The sequence below is a fragment of the Emydura macquarii genome, unplaced genomic scaffold (genome assembly GCF_026122565.2).
Source record: "Emydura macquarii macquarii isolate MOO-44397 ecotype Brisbane River unplaced genomic scaffold, CSIRO-AGI_Emac_v2 contig_3220, whole genome shotgun sequence".
Classification (NCBI taxonomy): Eukaryota; Metazoa; Chordata; order Testudines; family Chelidae; genus Emydura; species Emydura macquarii.
In genome coordinates, this window is record NW_027133357.1 from 10,619,788 (window position 1) to 10,643,376 (window position 23,589).

The 23,589-nt window shown below is 48.9% G+C and overlaps 1 protein-coding gene across 1 annotated transcript in view; it reads left to right on the top strand.

The window, feature by feature from the left end:
• Positions 1-9,858: 9,858 nt before the first annotated feature.
• Positions 9,859-23,589, top strand: part of IKBKE (inhibitor of nuclear factor kappa B kinase subunit epsilon) — a 28,334-nt gene continuing 14,603 nt past the window's right edge. The window contains exons 1-11 of the mRNA XM_067531504.1: positions 9,859-9,945; positions 11,360-11,500; positions 12,219-12,348; positions 13,295-13,476; positions 14,133-14,293; positions 15,604-15,714; positions 19,363-19,542; positions 20,351-20,547; positions 21,848-21,912; positions 22,007-22,098; positions 22,879-22,980. Coding sequence (XP_067387605.1) covers positions 9,859-9,945; positions 11,360-11,500; positions 12,219-12,348; positions 13,295-13,476; positions 14,133-14,293; positions 15,604-15,714; positions 19,363-19,542; positions 20,351-20,547; positions 21,848-21,912; positions 22,007-22,098; positions 22,879-22,980 — 1,448 coding nt within the window. The remainder of the gene's footprint in view (positions 9,946-11,359; positions 11,501-12,218; positions 12,349-13,294; positions 13,477-14,132; positions 14,294-15,603; positions 15,715-19,362; positions 19,543-20,350; positions 20,548-21,847; positions 21,913-22,006; positions 22,099-22,878; positions 22,981-23,589) is intronic.

The window sequence follows — 23,589 nt, forward strand, 5'->3', positions numbered from 1 at the left end:
CTCTTCCTCCCCATCCTCCCTTCCATCTGGGAGTCTAGTCTGTCTTCATCAGCTGCAGTTGCAGGGGGTGCTACTAGCCTTGGGTTCCCCTAGAAGGCCATAATTCCAATGGGAATAGTTGTTGAAAGAGCTGCTCCTCTTCCCACTGCAGGAGAGGGCTAGTTCCTCATCCCATGGGAGAAGAAGCTGTAGTAAGATGGGGAGGCAGGTTCCCCTCCTGGCCCGCCCACCCTCACACCGAAACCACTTAAGTCATTGAGAGCTTCTCTCCTCACCCCTCCAGTTGCAACGTTCCAAGATGTTTCAGCTCAGTGGAAACTAATCACAGTGGAGGGAAGCTTTACTATAAGCACAATGAAGCTTGACTCTAAAGAGGGAAAGTCACTGGACTGCATTGAAGCAAAAGAGATTTCTCTTCCATTTTAATAGCAGCATGACCCACAATCCCTTGACTTCACCAGGAAATCTGTTGACTTTAGTGGGTTTTGGCTCAGGCGCTCCGGAAGAAAGCTCTGCTGTTGTATGTAGTGATAGTCCAGAGTCTTGGCCCTGCACTGACCGCTTTTCAAAGTTCTGCCTGTGGCTGTTTTTTCCTTACTGACTTAACTGGAAGGAGGCAAGGTAGAGGCTGCATAAGGGACATAAGGGAGTGCTTTGTGTCTCTTTGTTGTTCTAAATGGGTTCCTTGTAATTATTTATTTTTAAGAAAAGTTGTGCAAGGCTATCACTAGCTCAGCGGGTTGTAATGATATAAAGCATGACTGAGAAGACTCCGAGCGATTTATTACGTAGTGATCTTAATAGCCCTGGCGATGTTTACACTCCCATTGGGTGTGTGTTTCGGGGTTGTTTTTATTTTATTTTATTTTTTTATAGCTGACATGGATTGAAATAAGTTAAAAGGCAAAATACTGCCTTAGGCTCTGCTGGCCATGCCCTCCCTGTTTCTGAGCTAACTTCCTGTCTGGAATCCATTGCTCTGTCTCCTGCTGCGTGTCCCTGGCACACCTAAAACCAAGTAATGAAGGGCCTCGTCTTGCAAAATGCTGAGGCCGCTGGGCTTTGAAGGGGGCTCGGCACCTCACTAAGTTGGATCCTAATGCATTTTTCATGCATCTTCAGCTGATGTGCTGGAGCTGCTTCGTTCTCAGAGGAAAAGTTCCACCAGGATCCACTGAGGGTAGTCTGCAGAGAAAGGGTGCCCTTGTGGTTAAGGTGATGGAGCAAGCTCTGTGTTCAATTCCCAACTCTACTATGGATTCAATGTGATCCTTGAGAAAGTAATTTGATTTTTCTTTACCTCAACTCTCCATCTGTAGCGTGCAGATACTGATATTTCCACAGCTCACAGGGCAATGACTGTGAATTTATTGAAGGTTTGTGGGGCATTCAAATACTATGGGGGTAAGGCCCTGTGCCGGTAAGTATCTTAGTTGATATTGATTAATATCTGCTCCTAGAGAGCAGTGTGTAAGGGTCTTCTAACAAGTTTTTGGAGGTTTCCCATCAGCATGGAGTCGATGTCTAAATCAGTACAACATGCACAGTAAACTGCAAGGCCCCCAGTGAATCCATGGTGGAAAGGAGCTGGTTCAGCTCCTTCCAGATTTCTTGATTCCAAAGAGCTGGCAATTTTCAGACCTTGATACCACAAAGCCACTGAGACGTGCCTCCCTCCAGGGGCTGTTTGCTAACTCTGCTGGCCTTGAGCTCAGGCACAGGAAGAAATTAGTATCTGTTAACGGACACCCAGGCTGCTAATATTTTCCATGTTTGCTTATCTCCCATCCAGTTGGGATTAGACACACCTGTTCGGATACAAACAGGATTTGGTGGAGCATGAACTCCTCCTGCAATAGGCTGATTTTAAAAAATGTTTAATCTCTCTGGTGTTTTCATGGAGAGAAGGGGGCTCAAACTGCCCCGGGGGGGAGGGTCAGCCATGTGGATCCTGGGTTGGAGTTGCTTATTTTTTTCAATATTTTGTTGGCGGTGGGAGAGGAAGAGATGGAATCTCATCGGGTTTTTGTAATGGTGGGTTAAACATCCTTTGTTTAGGTTCCCAATAGGTAATTATTTACCGTAGGGTTTGGTATGGGGCGGCATGTTTGGTGTTGAACCAAACCGTTTTGGGTCGTGCTGGAAGTCCGCTGGGTGCTAGCCACGGACACAACCACTTGTTGAAGTCCCATCAGGAGGGAACCTGGCTCCGTCTGAAACTGCTGGGGCTGGAGAGGGTGGAACTGAACCCTAGCAAGACACCCAACATATGTAATTGGTCATGTCATCCCGTGCCACCTCTCTAACGCAGCTGGTGTATGGGCGGGTTAGCCAAGAAGCGGGGCATTCAAGGGAATCCTGCGTGGACGTGATCTGATCCATTTCTTTCCCTGCCTGGTTTTGTCTCTATGCTTTTGCTGTCACAGTAAAGCCCATGACTGGAAACCACAGCCGGCCTATTTCCCCTCCCAGCCTGTGGAAAGATCTAGCGCTGTCGGTGAGCAAGCCTGTGACTTGGTCTGGGCGCCCACATACGGGAGTAAGAACCTTCCATGCACCCCTGCGGCAGCCACCTGCATTTTGGGTCCAGAAGTGTTGGGAGTATTTGTCTGGCTGTTCCTCCTCCCTTGAGCGGGTGGGTGGATAGATACTGGGCAGAGCCTGGTCTCCACTGCTCCAACTCACAGGCCGTCGGAGCCGAGCCAGCTCCCGGTGGCTAGGAGTCACTTGCTGATGCAGGTCAGCAGAAAACGAGTCCCTTCCAGGAGCCAAGAAGGAAGCATGGCATAGAATGTACTAGATGCCCTGGTAAGTCATTTCCATCTGATTTCGGCCTCCCATGATGCTGCTTAGCACACTGTGTGTCTATGCAAGAGGACGCGGCCCAGCTAAAATCACGCTGTTTGCAAATGTTGTCCCTGGTATGGTTACAAGTAACCCTGAAGGTGACTCTTGACTACTGTCCCTTTGCTAATGTTGTCTCCCACCCCCGTTTGGTTTTGTGCAGTAGACAGCATGGCCGATAAAGGGAAGTGATTGGCCTTCATCTTTGTGGTGGTGGTGGTGCCAGGGAAAAGTGGGTGGTAAAAACTGTGCCCCTTCCCCACATGGCTGACAGATGCGGGCATAGATCTTGCGCCTGCACAGTGCCTAGCACAAAGGGGCCTTGATCTTGGTTGAAGCTTCATGGTGCTAGTCGAACACGCATAGCTACAAGCAGTGCAGGGGGCAATGCCTGTGGTTATGGCTGTGTATAACAGAGAGCTCCATTAAAGTAGAAATGGGCCCATAAGCATTTGGGAAACTTTTAGTCTTCCAAGCTAGCTACTGTTGTCCTGCAAATCCTCCATTGTCATCTGTCAAAGAATATCGGTCACGTACTTTGCCTTCCAACGCACAGAGAGCCTCCACCGGGACCCGGGACTCTGCGTTCCCTACAGACTTCATCATCTCCCCAACAGGAGCCTGGGCTTTTAAGGAAATCAGGCTCCTCGCTGCTCAAGTCCTCTTCAATAAACCAACAAGCTGATTGGTTTGAACATCCCTTTCATTTTTATGACTCGTCAGTTAGTCTCCATTGATTTCCAGCGGGCTCAGGTGGCTCCCAGCACACGTCTTTTTTGAGCGTATACGGGAAGCAGCCAGGGAACGGATTAACAAATAAAAATGAATTTTGATTTTCCATTAGTGCGGTTGCTGTCCAATGACATAGACTCAGATGCTGTAATCTCTTAATCAGATCATTTATTGCAACTTGGGCATCTAGGGAGGTTGGAACCGTTCCTTTCCCCTCCGGAAACACACTGGATTTTATTTTTTTTAAGTGAAAAATAAGTGAATGGGTAAATTACAAGTAAAAGGTTACAAGAGAGAGGCCCGTGGGCGGAGGTTGGGAGCTGAGAGTCAAGGAGGTGACTGTGATCCCTCTGAACCATGGGGAGATGCCAACCTTTCAGCAGGTGCCACCCTATGTTTCTATGAGCCTGATTCCACCGTCCGTGCTCCCACTGGCATAGCACTTTGCTCTGTGAGCAGCCCCAGAGAAATCAATGGGCCAGGACTGCAGTCACAGTTAAAGCCAGCTCTTTCTTCTCTTTGCTGCAACCTCATGGCAGAGTTACAAATGTAAGGGAACTGGGAGCTTTTCCCGTTGTGTGTGATTCTCTCCCTTCTGTCTCCTTCGATTTACTGCAGCAGTTACAAGGGAACACCGACTGGAGATCTGCTGTGTTTGAGGCCCCCCTGCCTTGGGGGTGAGGCGTGAGGGCATGTGTACCTACCGCTGAGATTCACTTTGCATTTGCTGTGTTGGTTTAGTGGCTTAAGCACAGGACTGAGATCCAGGCTATTTAGGATTCTAATTCCAGCTCTGCTGCTGAAAGTCGGTGTGCGACCTGGAGCGTCCCATGTCACCGCACTGTGCCTCAGTTCCCCCATCTCTAAAATGGGGAGAGGCTTGCCCTCTGGGGGCATTGTGAGGCTTAGTTATTGTGAGTAAAGTATGTTGAGGGTGGAAAGCACTGATGAGGGTGGAATGGTGTCATGAAGTTGGATATTCCAAAGGAGCGAATGCCCTTGTGCAGGTTACTGGTGAGGCTGTAGCATTGCTGTGGGAAGAGCAGCCTTCTCTCTTACACAGTTCAGTGCTGGCTGCAAGGGCAGAAGTCCGCGAGGGTGATTGCAACCTGTGATTCTCCATCACCCTGAGCAGCGTGCAATGGGCCTAATATCTTACTGGGTCTCACTTCTTACTGTCAGAGGGCCCAGAGGGGGCCTATCAGCAGTGTCTCACTTGGTGCCTGCATGTACAAGTCTTCTCTAAGGTTTTCCCACCTCGGAGCATGTGTGAAGCATCCCACTGGATGTCAGTTTCCACCTGCGTCATTGGTCTGGCTAAAGATGTCTGGCCTCCGGGGGTGTCCCCCGCCAAGGGCCAGGTCTGGGAGGTAGATCGGCACTGCAGGCCGGGGGGGAGACACACACACAGACACACACAGAGAGAGGTGTGGGGTGTGTGTGTGGTGTGTGTACACGTACACGCCTTTAGAGTGTGTGTATGGGGCGGGGATTGCTGGCCTGAATCCTGCTCCTCAGGGCCCAGAGCAGGCAGCGTACATCCCCACCCTCCTTTCTCCAGCTTCTATTTTTTGACGCTCTACTGCCACCTTGTGTAGTCTTTTTTTTAACAACAATTCAGATTCAGGGAGATGATTCAACATTCCCCCCACCCCCAACTATACCCTTGCTGCCAGTGTGAAAGATGGACCATCCAGGTCTCTGTCAGAGAGAAGGTCATGATGTGCAGGGATAGACCTTATCCCTGTGTTTGGAATTGGACCCTTGTGTCCATTCCTGCTCCAGGAGGCAAGTTTCTGCGTAGCATGGGGCCATCTTGCTCCTTTTTCCCGGGGTTGGGCATATGTTAAGCACTGTTAGAAAGAGGATGGTGATCAATTGTTCTTCATGTCCACTGAAGGTAAGATATAAAATAATGGGCTTACTTAAATCACCCTTGATGCAGATTTAGATGCTAGGAAAAAAATTCTAACCATATAAGAACAGGTAAAGGCTGGAACAGGCTTCCAAGGGAGGTTGTGGAAACCCCATTGACATCGGAGCTTTTTAAGAACAGGCTAGACAAACACCGGTCAGGGATGTCCGAGGTTTACTTCAGCACTGGGGGCTGGACTTGATGACGTCTCGAGGTCCCTTCCAGCCGTATAGGTCTATGGTTTTTCCTCTTGGCTTTTTAATGAAAGGTCTATAATTGTGATCAGTAGAAGGAATTGAGCATCTGGTTCAGATTTGATGCAGGATGCTGTGTTGTAATGGGTGGGGTAAACTTTGCACTGTGTGGAAAAACCACAGGAAATGAAGTAAAAGCTTTAAAAGTTAAAAAGCAGAGAGAGCACGCAGATACAGGAAATGTGGATCTCGTCCTTAACTTGAAGGGAACTAGATCCACCCTCCTGCCGGGACACCCATGAAGATCATTCTGTCAGCACTAGATCCACACGTGGGCAGGTTATTAACTATATTTACTGTAGTGCTCAGAAGTTCTGAACAGGGTCAGGGCATTACTGTGCTAGGCATTGCACAGAGAAGATGAGGCGCTTACAATCAAATTGTAGCTTCCCAAAAACTGGAGGAATTTTAGATCTGAAGTTGTAGTTTGAGGCCACCTCTGATTGAAGGGGGCGTTTGTTACTCTGTTGGGTCTGGCTCGGAAGCTGTGTTTTTTAAAAGAAAAAAGGAATTGTTGCATGACCTGAAAATAGGTTGTGTTTTTGCTGTCATAAAATATATTTTAATTGCGTCCTTCCTCTCTATCTCATCCCAGCCCCCCAGTTCAAATCCACAGAGCCACACGTGAAAGCTGAAGAAGTGTAGGTAAGTCCGAAGACACTAAACACACACACGGTTTTGAGCGCTCTGGCTTTAAATACTACTGTTCTGGTTGCACTTCTGAGATGTGGGCTCTGGTCACATGATCACCGCTGGAATTTTTTCAGGCCCCGTGTGTCTTCCATAGGAACGGTCGGGCCCCTGTTCATGGAACATGTTTGGCGTTCACGGTCAGCTCAGGTGGCCGGTTCGTTGGAGTTTTTGGAAGCAAGATACGGGAAGCCACTGTGCATGAATTGGACTCCTTGACAAGTGTGTGGTGGTAACAGGAGCTCATGAGAGAGTGATTAATTAAAGCTCAAGATTGGGCATCAGACCTGGCATGAACAGATTGGTAATGGCAGATTTACTATGGCATGGAATACACTAAACTAAGGCTTTCCTCTGGTGCTATGTCAGGCCCTCTATGTGGCTTGGAAATACACTTTAAAAACAAGCTCTCACCCTAGAAGTTGAATGCAGGAGCAGCACTCTGCAAACCTGAAGTGGGGGTGTTTATAAATAGTCAGGTGAGTGAGCATGGAACCCAGCATTCTGGTTTTGTTCATATCACTCTGCTCTTGGGCACGGATGCATGGGAAAATTGCTAGGTACTGCAGTGGGAATTCCCCTTCAGACATTTTACTGGTAGAAGCATCTTCCGTGTGTTAGCTGCTGTTTGCAAAGCCACGAGAACAGAAACAAATGGCAAACTTTTCTTCAGGGGTAGAAGTCCAAATACCCCATGTACACAGGTCAAGACCTTTGACTCCTTTGAATGAATAACATGGAGCAGTCCATCCAGTGTGGACCATGCATATTTGGTTTCAGAAGTGGAGTGAATTTAAAACTGGCTTTCGAAATCAGCTTGGGGGCTTTAGTTGAACTTGGTAGGACCTGCAGATCTGTATTAAGTGATGTCACCGGGGTAGGTAAAATACAAATCTGATTTGCAATAGGGAGAAGGAGAGAGGGTGTGTGCTGCCCTGGATATCGACTTCAGTTCAGTTCAATGGGTTGATGATCAGGGTAGGTGAGGATTCTTACTGGAAGTCTGTGCAAGCAGGAAGCAATGATTTGCATTGATTTGCATCAGCTCGGTGAAAAGGGGCTACAGTTTGAACCTTTCCCTGCATTCAGACTGCAAGGGTGAAATGGGCAGTGTCCCTTTAAGAGAAAAAGAAAGCAGGAAGTCTGAGCAGAAAGAGTCTCAGCCTGAGCTTTATGATACTCCAGCCTGTATGTGGTCCCTGTCAGGCTGCTCTCAGGTGAAAACTGCCCCCCCACCATGGCTCCCAGCCCGTGCACTTAAGGATTTTCATTGCATACATTGCTGCTGAGCCAGCTGCTGTCTTCAGGTGAGTGGGAATTTCCTTTCCTGTTTGTAGAGTCTGTCTTGCAGAGGTAAATGCTAAGAAATGCTCCTCTCTTGGAGTCTCTGCTGGCTTTATTATACTGCATTGTGCTCATGGAGGTGTATGGAAACACCTGACGTGCAACCAGTTTTGCAGTTATTGCCTGTGTGTGTGTGTGGGGGGGGGGGACACATTTTTGTAGCCTGGTGTTCTATTCCAACAACATCACTTAAATGCATTGTTCTCCTCACGCACGTGATAGTGTGAGTGGAGTACAGTGAGACAAAGATGGATGTGCCGATGACAGCTGCGAAATGAAGCATTGGCGGGGTGTGAAAAAGAGGGAGACGGGAGGTGCTGTCCCCATGATCAATAGACGTTCTGCACTGGAATAGAGCCAACACTCTCTCTCTCTCTTGTTCGGGGTGAAAATTATTTGCTTTTAAATCATCTGGTATGATCTGCTATACCGTGTTAATCTTGACAGGAACATGAGTGGGCTCATTGGCTCTTTTTAGCAACATATGCCTTGAGAACATTGCTGTATCGATCGGCGGATTGGCTCAGACACTTCCTCATTTTCTTCCCTGGTGCTGATCTAAGGGATAGCAGCTGTCTTGTGAAACTGGGAACACAGCTGGATCCTCCGACATTCATGAGAGCATACTGAGTAACTAACCAAAACATCGTGCCTGTGCACGCAACAGTGCGATGTGTATGGAGTCCCAGGGCCAGGCCGAGGTGGGGTGGCAAAGAAGGTGCCTTACGTGGCATTGTTGTTCTGTGAGGGGACTGTATCAAAGACCAGCAGGAAAGCGTGCACGTACGTGCTCCCCTAAAACAAACAGAGATGGGCTCAAGTGACAGAACCGCAGACGTTTGAAGTTCAGTCGTGTTTGGACCTAGAGTTTTGGTTGGGCTCTTTGTGGGGATGGGGTCAGGTGCAAACCTTGGATCTAGATCCCAGTTTGGACGTTGAGCTGCCCCCCAACGTCCCCAGTGCCCAAGTGCAATCTCCCACGCCGCTCAAGTCCAGGATGTCCCAGTGTGGAACTTGGCACAAGCCCATTTCTAAAAACCACAGGAGCCTGAAGGTTTATTGTACTGAGACGCTGCTGCTGGTAAGTGAGCTTTGAACGCTGAGTCGAGAATGCTCTCAGTCTGGGAATTTTTTTTTCTCTCTGGACAGGAAGCTGAGTGCTTCCTCTTTAACCCGTGGCTGATGGCTGAGAAGCTGGTGTTGCAGTCCTATAGGTTTCTGTTCTTGCAGATGGGAGGTGCCTCTCTTACCTTCCAGCACTCAATGCATAGCATTTTTCTTGCATCAGTCAGTGTTTAGTTACCAGCCTGAGAGGCTGCTGACTGGGGGTTTCCCTGCACCAGGTCACAGCTCCCTCCCTAACCCCCTTCTCCCATTCTTTTCTGAGCTCTGCTTTCATGCTGTTGGCAGAGGGAGGCTGGGGGCTGCTTTTTAAGGGAGACAGAAGGTCTTCATTTTCCTAAGCTTTATCAAGAAGCAGCAGATGGGGGGCAGTGAGTGAACACAGATAGAAGACTGGGTGGAGTGAGGTAAGGTGGGTCAGTATAATGAGGCTGGCTAGAGCCAGAATGGTCCATGTTATGCTGCTTTGTACTGTCTGTGCACCGCTGTCCTCTGCCGGATAGAATCCGACCTCGACCGTGTGTCAATTCTCATCTCTTCGGCTGACGGCGGAGGGAGATTCTCCTTCAGCTCCAGTGGCAGCAGAATGGGTATCAGCCCACGGGATCAGAGTCCTTAGACAAGCTGCTGCTGTGAACTTGTGTTGCATCGGTGACACCCGTTCAGTCCTAGGTGTGTCTGGCTGCGTTGCCATCTACTTCTTACGGAAGCAGCCCTGCTCTGAACAGTCCACGCTGTGGGGAGCTCAGCACCTTATCCAGGCTGTGTCTTGGTCCAACATCCCATTTTGTGGTGCAAGGAAAGTGGAATGAGTGTTGGAAGAGCAGGGAGGCATGTGGAACCACACTGGGGCTGGTATGATTGTACTGTCTGGCGGGGCCGGGGTGTGCAAATGGCTTTTTTTCTCACGGACTTGTTCTCTCTTCCCACCTCGCAGCGCTGAGGTTCATGCTGAAAATGCAGAGCACATTGAACTATCTCTGGAACACAGAGGATGTGCTGGGCCAAGGAGCTACAGCCAGTGTGTACAAAGCCCGCAATAAGGTGAGTGAGGGGCAGGAAGCCTAAGTTTCTTCTGTTGCACACACGTGCTTCTCTAAGGTGCATTTTGCTGGCGGTATCACGGCCCCATGTGCTCTCCAACTTGATGACCCTCCATTCTGTGCAATCCTCCTGCTCACCCCCCAGTGACGAATGACCAAAAAAGCCTCTGTCCTCCTCTCAGCTATACGTTAACTAGTCCAGGGTGCCACTACTATGGCACCACGTCTTGCTGGTGCACTGCAGCCGTTGCTTCTAGCCACCCGGCCCAGCGAGCAAAGCCATGGCTGGTTCTGCTTCAGCGCTGTTGATCATCACTTCACAGACCGTGTGCTGCTCTTTTCCTCAAGCGAAGATGACAGGCTGTAGAATCGACCAAGGCAGTGTCTAGTTATCATCTAATCCAGGCCCCATTTTCATTCTGATGCAGACTTAGACCACGCTTTTTAAGGGGTAATTTAGACTAAGGATATGGGCTGGGTCTTTCAAAATGCCTTGGCTTATCTGTGCTCCCCTTCTAGGTCAGTGGTAAAACTCCAGCGAGCTCAGTAGGGGAGGAGTTAAGCAAATACTGAACACTTCTGAAAATGTCACCCATGGTAATGGGAAGGTGTGCTGCGTGAGTCCCGTGATATTAACCCACGGGACTGGACCGTGGGTTGTCTGTGTTCAGGGCAGGGCTTTGGAAAAAGATTCAGTTTAAAGGATGATGTATAATGTAAAGCACTAACTTTCATGGAGGAAAGGCTGGGGGTGATGGTTTCAGGCCTAGCTAGAGATGATTTACAGAGCTGAATAAAGAGTTTCCACCGTCTCCCTGTGCTTCATGGGAACGTGATGAAGTGCTGTAAGCATCACTGTCCTAGCTTTACAGATGGGGAGGGCAAGACGCAGAATGGGTGACTTCTTGCAAAGAAACACAAATGTTGTCAGAGTCCTTTGCTCTCCACACTGCAGCGTACTAAGAATAGCTGAGCTGCTTGGTTAGGACAGGAACTGTACGAGAGCGCCGGGCGGGTATGAACTGGGGAACAGAACTAGGGAGAGAGCCAAACCACCAGCTACTGTACTGCAGCCCTGAGCAGCATCTGTGAAGGAAGGGTGTGTTAACGGGGCTACTGTTGATCATGGGCGGGGGGGAGGGGCGGGAGTGTTTAAGATGGCATGATGTGGAACTTGATTTTCAAATGGGAGCTGGGCATCTCACTGCCCTTTGTGCCTTTGAAAACCTCCCCCTTTCATTCCCGCATGGAATCCCAGCTGCCTTCTGGCTTCATTTTTACCCTCCCTCTAGGGCAGAACCGTACCCAGTCGACAGAGCGTGCGTTGTCTGCTACCCTCTTTTCCCGGGGGCTTAGAATTCCTCCTGGGGTGTGCTCTCTGAATCCACCCTGTTCCTTTTCCCCTTCTCATCCAGAAATCGGGGGAGCTGGTGGCTGTGAAGGTCTTTAATAACGCCAGCTACCTGAGACCGCAGGAGGTGCAGATGAGAGAGTTTGAGGTGCTGAGGAAATTAAACCATAAGAACATCATCAAACTGTTTGCAGTTGAAGAGACTGTAAGTTGGTGGCTAGCTGTGAACGGGAAAGGTGTGGCGTGGTGGTAACGGAACAGGCTTTGGCTTGTAGTGTCTATGGCAGAGCACCTGTTGCCAGGCTGTGCTGTTACTACAGAATAGCCACGGTATCTTCTTGTGGCTTTTCTCTCCCCACCCGAAACCCTCCCTCCGGTTTCAGCTCAAAGCACTTCCACAAACATTCACTCGTTACGTCTCCCAGTGTCCCTGCGAGGTAGGTGGTCGTATTCCCCTTGGACTCGCAGAGAAACCGACGGCTGGAGCATTGAAGTGGCTTGGCCCAGGCTGCAGGCCAGCTGAGGGATGCAGCTAGGAACAGAACCCAGGTGCCCTGTCGTCAAATCTGGTGCTTCGACCATTAGTCTACACTGATTTCCAGGCTCGAGGCGATGGAGCCAAGTGTCCTGGGAGAGCCCAGTGAAGTGGGTCCTTTGTACTTCCTTTGCGTTCTGGTGTGGGCTGCATTGTGTTAATCCAGGACTTGTTTTTAGGCAGCAGAGCTAGTTTTCCACCCAATATTCTCATGCCTCTGCTGCCGGCCTCTTGGACGAGGAAGGGACCCTGCCCTTCCGCTGCCGGGGCACGGGGTGGAGCGCAGCAGCACGCACTGGGTCCCTGTGCGTCATGCAGGACCGCGGGGTTGCTGTTCCTTCGAATCCTGCTGAGGGGATCCATCTCTCCCTCTGTCCCCCAGACTCAGGGGAACAGCAAGCAGAAGGTGCTGGTGATGGAGTACTGCTCGCGCGGGAGCCTGCTGAGCGTGTTAGAAGATCCAGAAAATGCCTTTGGCTTGTCTGAGTCAGAATTTCTCATCGTGTTGCATTGTGTTGGTAAGTCTCGGAGCAAGTGGGGACATGAGATTTGCGTTCGATACCCACTCTCCTCACGCCCAGCTCCTCGATGGATCTGTTGTTGTGTCAAGGTGTGGATGGGGGAGGAAAAAATTAACTTACTGGGAGCCTAGAGATGCACTTGACGAGGCGTTGTGAATGTAGTGGCGGTTTGGAGAGCGAAGCCCTTTGCCCGCGTATTCAGCAGACGATCTGGTCTCTCCACCTGCTTTTGATGTGCCTCAGTCACAAGCGGGAGGGAGTTGGGGGGGGGGGAGAGACATGCACTTCCCTGACCCACTCAATCTGCTGTGGAGACCAGCTGTGACCATCAGTTCCCGTAAGAACCGAGCCTGCCAAAGGTCAGCCACTACTGACCCGGGCTGCATTTGAACCAGTGAGGTGGTAGGTGAAAGACTCCATGTCCCAGGTATGAGCCCCTGTGCTGGCCACTTTCCCACCCTGAGAGGCTGTTGGATGAGTGGGTATCAATATGAGCCTCTAGCTGCAAGGATCTAGGTGCTGCAGTGCTCTCGGTCACTGGAACAGGCCTGTCAGGAACGTACCCCTGAGCGTCTCCACCGAAGTGCTTGGCTTCTGATGATGCACTCAGCATCCTGAGGGAGCTGGGAGATTTAACTGTACAATGATAGTGCATAGAAAGTACTCCTGACAGACAGGGAGGTAGGATATCCCCCCATTAGCGCATGTCTGAGAGGGTATTGCTTTGCCTGTGCACGCTTCCCCTCTTCCGGACGGACGTTGTGCTAATTAATCTTCTCCATCTTTATCACAAGCCCCCAAGTTCACGTTAGCTTCACCAGCTCTGGAAGCTAAGCCCAGGCCCATCTGCCTCTAGTCCACTCCGCTGCCTGTTGGCAAAGCCAGCTCAGAGAAGCTGATGCCGTTCTAAGCAGTGTCTCACTTCCCCCCCTTGTGCTCATAGTGTCTGGCATAAACCACCTTCGCGAGAACAGCATTGTCCATAGAGACATCAAACCAGGAAACATCATGCGGATGGTGGGGGAAGACGGGCAGAGCATCTATAAGCTCACGGATTTTGGGGCCGCTCGAGAGCTGGACGATGATGAGAAATTTGTCTCCGTCTATGGGACAGAGGAGTATCTTGTGAGTAAAGCAAAATGCCAGTTGCTTATTGAGCGGGAGTTGAGGAAGGAAGTGCTGCTCTTCTCAGCATAAATGGTCTGAAGCTGAAGGCTGTGCTATGCTTAGCATATAATAATACCTAGCTCTTCTGTAGCACTCTTAATCAGTAGATTGCAGAGCATTTTACAAAGAGCACCCTATCATTATCCCCTTTTTAGCAAGGGGGCAACTGAGTCATAGAGAGAGGGACATGACTTGCCCAAGATCATCCAGCGGGTCAGTGGCGGAACGGGGACTAGAACCCAGGTCTCCAGAGTTTCAATCCATTGCTCTGTCCACTGAGAAGGGTGGACCTCCTCTCTGTCTCTGAGAGTTTCATCCCTAAGGATTCCTTTGTTTGAAGTTCACTTTCTGTGGCCAAGATTCTTCAAAGTGCCTGGGGATTTGGAGTGCCTCCATTTTGGGGAGCCCAACTTAAAAGGGCCGAGTTTTCAGAGCATGGGTGCCCAGGTTTTCTGAAAACGAAGCCCCTTCAAGGTGTCTTGGGTTGAACACCCAAAAAATGGAAGAACCCTCAGTCACTCCTCACTTGGGAAATCTTGGCTTCCAGGACCAAATACCTGCTATAAATAAAGCTGATTCATTCACGATCCTTTTCTTCCACTTCATCCCATTAGCACCCGGATATGTACGAGCGAGCGGTTCTGAGAAAACCCCAGCAAAAGGCTTATGGGGTGACTGTAGATCTGTGGAGCATTGGGGTAACCTTTTACCATGCTGCTACGGGCAGCCTCCCGTTTGTTCCCTTTGGCGGACCTCGCAGGAACAAAGAAATCATGTAGGTAGTGCTGCCGACAGGAGTGCGGTGTTTAAATGGGCTTTATGCGGTCTGTCTTGGGTGAATTGAATTGTGTCCTACAGTGAGACGCTGTCATGATCAGTGAAGAGTGGACAAGGTAGGCAACGTGCATTTCAGCTGACCTGCAATACCTCCTGCTATGCCGATGCTGCTCCCCGCTTCAGCTCTCCAGCGCCTCCCAGTCCTTGTGTTGCATCCTTTTCTCTAGTCCTGGCTTTGCCCTGATAGGAGGCTCTGAGTCTTAGATGCCTGCTGACAACCCATTCCGGCTATTGACTCCTCCTTCTCTTTGTATGCATGTGGAATTGACAAGGTCCATTTGTGTTTATGCACCTTAGTTTACTGAGGACGTAATCACGCAGATTCTCGTGGATACCTTAGATATGCCAGAAGCATGGCCTGTGGCCGGCTTCATCTGTACTTCCTGGCATACCATGCTGCATGGTGTTCTTAGGAAAGGCCTCTTGGAACAAGATAGAACACGACATGGGAATGGGAGTTTCCAGGGGGCTGCCCTGTCTTGGCGAGTCACCAATGGCAGTCCCTCCTATAGACCACCCCTGCAGTTATCCCTACCAGCACCAAAGCCTCCTGGCAGACCAAGCCGGCCATGTTGCCCGTAGATCAGTACACGAGGGGCACGTTGGCGTTAACCAGGTTCTGCATCTAGGCAGGAAGCCGGCAGAGCTGCAGTTGGCAATCAGTGCCCCTTTCTGTGATGCCTTTGCCCTGTTGAAGATGTTTCTGTGGTTTTGTGGTTTAACGGCTGAAAGACTGGGCAGCATCTGACTTGACTTAAGTCAGCTTTTCCCCCAAGGGGTGAGGGAAACAGGGTTTTGATTTTTCTTTTCATAACTTCGTACTTGGGGGCGTTTTTGGTGGTTGGTTGTTTTGGATCACAACTTCAGAAAGCAGGTGCCAAGATTGTGTCTATGAAACAGGCAGGTGCAAAACCAGATCTAAGCATGTGAGGATTATGCGGCTGCCCATGCAATTGCCCCGCTTGCTTAGCTAGCATGCACGGTCTCTGCTTGCTTGTGCCAATTGGTCTGGCTTTCCAAGCACGATTTAGGCACCTCTCGTTCGTCAATTTTGGTTCTGTCAATTGAAATGCCTCCCTGATCATATGGGAAGGGGGAGGCAGATTTTTCTCCTTAGCTGATCCATTTAACTCCCTCTCACTGTCCCCGCACACTTGCCAGGGAATTTGCAAGCCCAGTGATTGGAACGTATGGAGGGGGAGGCCCGTTGTCCAGTTTCCACACGACAGAACTTCTTCCTTTCAACAGGTACAAAATAACCACTGAGAAACCTGCGGGGGCTATCGCAGGCGTCCAGAGGCAGGAGAACGGGCCCATTAAGTGGAGTTATGAATTGCCCATCACATGCCAGCTGTCTGTGTGAGTCTTGGAGGGGGTGGGGTTACCCTGTTGTCTCTGCTCCCCCGGAGCTCCCCCTTCATCCTGCTTTTATCATAGAGGGTCCAACCAGTCAGAGAGTTGCAGGGACAGAAGTGCTGCTCCGGGTTGGAAAAGAGCCCAGGGACTCCGGTCTGCCCTCAGCATGCCGTGCTGCAGGGGGTAGTTCTGCCATGCAAACACTCTCTTGTGCTAGATTTCCTCCTCCCATGGTGCCTGGACAAAGTGAGTCTGCAGTAATACTAACAACTCTCTCTAGAAATGGTATTTTTGTTCAAGGCCGACTAAGGAGACGTAGACCTTTTTGTTCCCATTCATTTCAGTGGGATCTGGGCATTGAATACCTCCGCTGTAAAAGCCGAACCGTTGCATCTGCTGAGTTTCTCCGTGCACCCCATTTTCTCTGAGCTGATTATAAGCTCTCGCGGGGAGGGACTGTCTTGTGCACGTCACCCAAGCGAACATAGCATAGCTGTGCTTCCCCCTCTAGTGGCAGGACTGCCTAGGTTTCTGAGTTGGCCGCATCCTTTGAGCCAACAGAGTGGGGGCGTTCAGCTCAGGCAGTACAGGCTTTTGCTTTTAGATCCAGAGGCGTATTCAATCGCACTTGCCAGAGACCCTCCTGGGTGCACCATGTTCCATACAGCGCTGGGCACGTTGCTGGTGCTGAAATAAATACAGTTAGGCATGATTAAAACTTTCAAAGCAATATAAGACTCTTAAAAAGCCGCGGATTGCAATCTCACAGAGAAGGTGTGGAGCCCATGGCTGTCTCCCTGCCCTTCATTAGAGTCCTCTGTGACTATATACCTGTCCTCTGTGTTGTACACATGAATATGTACCTGGCGCCGGATTCTCATTTGTGTTAACGCTGGAATGGTGTAAAGGGGGCCTTAGCGTAAATAAAATGACTCAAAGGCGCTAGTGTGTGTCCCATGCTATAAATCTGGAGCGAGAGGATTTGCGCGTTTTGACACATGATCCCCCGCAGTTGCAGTGACTTGACATTATTTTGGTTCGTTCTAAAATTTCCTGCTATTGACAATGTCCATAATCATCGTTCCAAAGGCGAAGATGGCTTTGGTACTTCAAATCAGAATTTACGGCGTAATCGTGCCACGAGTCCTTACTGAAGCTAGCAGTCCTATTGAATTATCCCTAGGATCAGGCCCATAGCCATTGTGTGAGCATATCTGATAGCAGTGTCGAATTACTGTAATAAATAACTCGGGGAGATGTCTCAAAGGCATGTTAATGTGCAGAAGCTGCACTGCTGTGTGCTGTTTTAGTTTAATACTTCCTCTAATGTGTTCTCTCTTTCAAGCTAATCCTGAAATTTCCACACTCTCTCTCTTTCTCCAGGAGCTAAATGGTTAATCTTAAAGCCACAGCGAGAGGTTTTTTCTTTTGTCAATGAGATCCCCGCCTTCTATCGACTCCCTCTTCCTGTGTCTCGGGGTTGTGTATTGCAGAATATGCACTAACCACTGCGTTTGAGTTAGCACAGGCTGGTAGTTAAAGAATGAGACGTCTGGGCCAGAACTCCTGGGTTCTATCCCTAGTGCTGACTCGCCGTGCAGCACTGGGCAAAAATAAATGTGGTTAACTTGGGGGTTTTGTCATTTTCCTTCTCTGTGCCTCTGTCTTCTCATCTGCAAAATGTAAATAATTATACTCCCCTAGTACACAAAGGAGTTTGGATTCATTCATGTTTGTAAGTGTCAGGATGAAGTGCATTATGGGAGGGAATTGGAAAAGGTTTACATCACTGGCGTGCTCCTTTTTGGAATAGTCATTCTAGTACTTTGCAGCCTCTGTCCCGGTGTCCTTTCTTTTAACATGCTTTGAGGTGATAGAAACTTAAAAACTTCCCCTCTGCTTCCTCTTCTCATGGCTCTTGAGAGGAAAAGAAATGAATAGAGTACACCATTGCAATTCTATTTCTTTTATACAGTGAGTGGGTTTCTTTACAAGTTTCCCCAGAAACATCAGAAGCTGGAGTTTCAGTGCTAAGGCACTTGAACCTATGCAGCAAAAGACCACGTTTTGTATCTCATTGCCTTCAAACAGCTGATGAAAATTAAAGAAACCAAATTCTGTTGTCACCCTTCTGATGGTCCCTGTGAAATACATGTCCATAGAATTAGGCCAGTTCCCAATGGGCAAGCATCTGCATTGTAAAACACACCAGTATCATAAAAATGATCCCTGCTCCTTCCAGGTCTGTTTTATTCAGGTTCTTGTACTATGCCCATGACGGTGCTGTGTGCACCTGAGGTCAGGGTTGAAACCTAGTGATGGGGCAAGGTAAACACTTGACCAGAGCTACGTGAGAAATGGCTTTCCCGTCCTGTGAAAATTTTCAAATTTTTCCCATCCTAAATTGGGAAGAAGAGAGAATCTAGAAAATGTGCCTGACTCAAAACACTTTTTTTTAAAAATGTTCCCTTTTGTCAATCAAAAAACATTTTGTTCTGATTTCAGCTTTTTTTTGCCTAAAACCCTTTTTAGTTTAAATTCACTAAAACTTTGAACAAGTCCTTTCAATTGGAAAAAACAAAACCTTTCACTTTGAAAATGCCAAAATGCGGCGTGTCAACATTAAAAACAAACAAAAAACACCAACAATAATTTTTTGAGTTGGGAGATTGAATAAAACTGACCCTTTTTCACAAACGGCTTCAACTTGAACAAATGGGCGAAAAATCAATTCATTAAAAAATATTCCCGAGTGGCTCTGCTCTTCACCTGCGGCTGTCTGTGCCTTCCCTCTCGTGTGGATAAAAAGGGGATTTCGGTCTCTAGGGCTGTCAGCCCGGCACTTTTTCACCAGCACTCCATTCACCTTAAAAGGAAATGCATTCATTTCTTAAACCCCCCGTTCGCTCCTCCAGCACAATCCTTCTCTCCTGCCCATTTCCTATTATATAAAATGAGGCTTCAAGGATTGCAAAGAGGCTTATTCAGTCTGTCTCTTCCTGCCTGACAGCCTGTGAACCCGTCTATTTATTCTGTGTTACATCCCCAGGGAAATGAAGATTGGGAAAACCAACTCTCTGGGTCCTGAGTTTGATTCATTTGTGAGGGCGAAAATTGTAATGGAGCAGCTGGAGAAATGCATGTGACAAGCCCGTGGATGCGGGATGAATATTGTATGGGGCTGTGTCAAGGAATGCTGAACGAATGCTTAATGATGACAAAGCACGAGCCACGTGTTCCTGAGAGCTCGTGAGGGAAGCTAGTCGGCCATGCCATGAAACAGGGAGTGAGTGGCATACAACCTGATGATACGTAGTCCTCATAATTCCCAGTCCAGCTCACTTTGAAATGGATTGGAAAGAGGGCAAAGGGAGTTGGATCAGGATCATGTAGTGCATGGGTTCTTAACCCAAGGAGTGTGCGTTTCATGGGTCTCAAGGCACTTAACAAAAGAAGGTCTAGCATTAGCTCTGTTTTACAGCAGCACAGAAAGGGGAGGTGATTTGCCCAGGGTGGCAGAGGTTGGCAGAGGTGGGAATAGAACCCAGGTCTCCTGATTCCCAGTCCAGCATCCTATCCATTGGAATACATTACCTTCTGTGTGGGTGTAAGTGGAGAAGTAACGTCTTGATTTCCTTTCCTTTGCTTCAGGGGACTGAAGAGCCAGCTTGTCCCCATCCTGGCTAACATCCTGGAAGTTGATCAGGAAAAATGCTGGGGCTTCGATCAGTTTTTTGCTGAAACCAATGACATCCTGCACAGGATAGTGGTCCATGTCTTCTCCCTGCAGCAAGCTGCCATGCACCGCATCTACATCCACTCCTACAACACGTAAGCGCGGCTTAACTCTGGTAGGGAATGCCTGGTTAGTGGCAAATCTGAGAGAAGAATCCAGGAGTCCTGAGTTGCAGGCCACATTTTCACTACAGGCTTAAAGTTCCAGAGGGGTAGCCGTGTTAGTCTGTATACAGCAAAAACAATGAGAGTCCTATAGCTCCTTACAGACTAACAAATTTCTGCAGGCATAAGCTTTCGTGGGCTGCAACCCACTTCGTCAGATGTATTTTACTACAGGCTTACTGTGTGAACTGGGGAGAGGCACTTGTTCTCTTTCCACCTCTACTTAAACCAGCTGGAAAAACTGGTGGGAAAAGCAGAAGGTTCAGTTTAATGCTGAGCTGAGCTTTCCAAGGGAACTGCATTAGCTGGAAGGGGTTGCTTATTGCTGTCCCCGTATGCCTGCTCTGCTGCCCCACACTCCACTGGAGGCTGCGTTTCATTGGAGGAGAAGTTATTCTTCAGTGTGTTTAGCTCGTATCGGGCATAATCCAAAACCAACTGATGCCAAAGGAAAGTCTCCCACTGACTTCATTGTGAGTTAGGTCAGGCTGATACAGCTTTGAAATGACATGCTAAAGCAATGGCGATCCACATAAACATCCGTGTGAACAAGCGTGCTTCCAGAAAGCTGCTGCTGAATCTCAACTGAGCTTCCTTTGGTGAATGATCAACTAAAGAGCAGTTTTTTGGGGGGCGGAAGAATAGCCAAACTATAGACTGTTGTTTGAAATCATCTTGGGTGCTGATGACCTCATGTCCTTCCCTTCCTTTCCCTTACTTGTTGTTGGTTTTGTTTCAGTGCCACCGTATTTTTAGAAGCTGTCTTCACACAGACAGATATAGCCCCTCACCATCAAGAATATTTTTTGGAAGGTCACCCATATCAATTGGAACCCAACCTACAGGCTCACGATTTCTCCACCACCACAGAAAATAGCCCTCTCACCTTACTGAGCATAGAACCGGAGGAGCCCGTGGGAGTGAAATTCAGAGATCGTGAGTACAGTTCTCTCGTAAAATGGAGCCTTCTGCTTCCCGTCCAGCCACTTGAGCTCTTTTAGTGGGTTTCATTTCCGCCATCTGTGTATGCACGCATAGGGTCACTCTTGCGATGTCCTCCTGTTACAGGGCTCTTGGTCATTTCATCTGGATTCTCATTGGAGAGATGGAAATTATTAGGGCAAAGCTCAGTGGAGAAGAAGAGATGGTTTTGTGGTTAAGGCATTGATACGAGACTGGGCTGGGTTTGGTTTTCCATCTCTGACACAGATTTCCTGTGTGCTCCTGGGGAAGTCATTTAATCTTTCTCAGCCTCAGTCCCCAAGCTGTAAAATGGGAATAATAATAATATTTTCCCATGATTTGTCTGTCTTGTCTGTTCAGATTACTTGTTAGGGTGGGAACCATCTCCTGACGTCTATGTAGAGTGCCAGCACCATGGGCCCAGAACCTGGCTGTGACCTTGAGTTGCTACTGTCAGACAATATCGTCTGAGCTCTGATCTGCTCCACTGAACCCAGAGATGTGGGCTAGTGATCTGGGTGCAGGACTAGGAACAAGGAATTCCTGGCTTCTAACCCCCTATCTGACACAGCCCCTGGACGGGCTTGAGTGAAACTGCTCTGCCTCTCATTCTCGAGCTGTAAAATGGAGAAGATACTTTTTAGCTATGTCTTAAAGGAGTGAAGAGGATTAATTAGTGAATATTCATAATGCACTTCAGAGATAAAAAGTGCTCTATAATTGCCAAGTACTTTCATGTATTGGGATCCACGCTGCAGTTCTCTGCTTTATAGTCTCTCTGTTGCATGCACAGAACTCCAGGGCAAAGTGTATTGCAAAGACCCACAATGTGAGCTGAAGAGGAGAATGTTATCCTTCCCATCAGATTAGACCGAGAAGTGCCTAGAAAGCTTTGGGGAAGGATGCCTTCTGTGTTGTCTGTATGTTAAAACATTTGTTGAGAGTGGAGCCAGTTAAATTCCTATTTGGGTTTTATGCACAGAACCTGACAGTACAACTTCCAAGATGTAGGGTAAAATTTTATACATCTCCTAAGTAATTTCTGAAAGTAGAACTTAGGCTTCTGAGTCACGTGGGAGATTTAGAAAAGGTTACCCTACATGGGGTGAGTGTAATATCTGTGGTTTGCCTAAGTGAGCACTAGATGTCAATGTTGATCCAGCGAAGTACAACTGCAGGAGTCTGTCTGTTAATGAAGCAAACATGCCTGATGCGAAGCACAGAGGTCTAGCTGGGGGATATGGGATCTGAATGACGTCTCTTTTGTTTTCAGCGGCGCTTGACTTTCCAAAGTTTGTCCCAAAGGTCGATGTCCTAGCTGACTGCAGCACGGCAAAGGTACGTTCGGGATTTCAGCTCAGGATTGAAGTAGGCTTTGGAAATCATGCACAGGTGAAGGAGTAATCATTGGTGGTGCCCTTTTGCATTCTAGGCTGTGCTGAGTGCAGTTCACCAGACGCTGAGGATATCTCGGTCACTTCTGACATGTCAAGAGCTTATTCTGAGGGGGCTTTACTGGGTGATGTGAGTACATGACGGCCGGCCTACCTTGGTGGTGGTGTGTAAGGAACAGTGGGAGTGGTTTGATTTCTTTTCTCGCTGTGTAGCTGATAGAAATAACTCGTGTTTGAGAACCAGATGGCTTACGTGTACAATCCCCCAGTCGTGTGATACAGCGGTACCCCAGGCCCTGTAGTGTCACTGTGTAGCCTTCAGTGGTTTGGCCCAACACTATGACGTGCGTGCGTGCGCGTGTAATGTTAGATGTAAAAAATAAAACCATTGGGGATAGTCTCTCTGCTTCTCAACTACAGAAGGGTGCGGGTGTGCATGCGTGTGCCTATTAAAGATGCAGCTGAGGGCTTCCAGCAGATTTATCCAGAACATGTGTTCCAGATGGAATCCTTGTCCCCATACTGGCTGTGCTCTAGTCACAGTCGGACTCTGATGGGTCGGTTCAGTTCAGGCCATGGGGGATGAACAGAGCACTGTTAATGCACCTAGTACAATGTCTTGCCTGTTTAGACTGTGAGCTGTTTGGGGTAAGAACTCTCTCTCTCTCTCTCTCTCTCTCATTGTAAGGCCCCCGATAACAGGTGAGTAAACGATAGAGTTGCATATTTACTCACATATTCTACCCTTCATAGTTACAAGCTCCCAAAGGAAACCCTGACACACAAGGCCGGGGTGGGAGGGTGGCGGGGCAGATGTGGCTGAAAGGAAGTTGAGTTGCATTGCACCCCTCAGCTCTGCATGGAGGGCGAGGGGCGCTGGGTGACGTCAGACAAACCCTTCTCTTCGCAGTAAGAGCCTGAAAGCTGAGTGCTCCCGGGTTCTGGAAAGAAAGGAAACAGCCGTTTCGATGCTGACCTGCTTGCAACACACCGAGGTGAAGGCTTTCATGTTGTAAGTGTCACTTTGTTGTTAGTTCTGCAGCAAGGTGTAACGCAGGCGCCGGTGCTGGGCGCTCCACGGCTGCACACGGGCTGGTCTGATAAGGGGCAGAACTCATGCACCTCTGCTCCTCATGGGCACAGGCGTCGGCCCCTGTCGTTTGAGCTTGAAGAGACGCTCTTGTAGCTCTCAGGACATTAGGGATGAAGAGGGGAAGTTTCAAACACCCCTGCGTGACTCGGGAGCACAAATCTGACTGAAAGCCATGGGGATTTGTGCTCCTTCAGTTCACACTGGTGCTTTGGAAAAACCCAGCTGAGGTGTCTTTGGCGGCCCCCACCTACTGGACTGGGGCATCAGTTAGAGGGTCCTTGGATAATATAAACCCAAAGGACATGTTCTCCTCCCCGGACGTGGGCTGATGTAGGTTTCCCACCTTCTGTGTTGAAATGTCTCCTGCTCTCAGGTGTGACGGAAAATGGGTAGAGCTCTGTTCACGTCTCTGTGGTGAATCTGGTGCTGCCTATTTAAATCCAGCTCACCAGGTTAACAACAAAGACCTGTTGCCTCAGATGAAAGCACAGCCACAGAACCTGTGACTGAACTGACTGCAGGAGACAC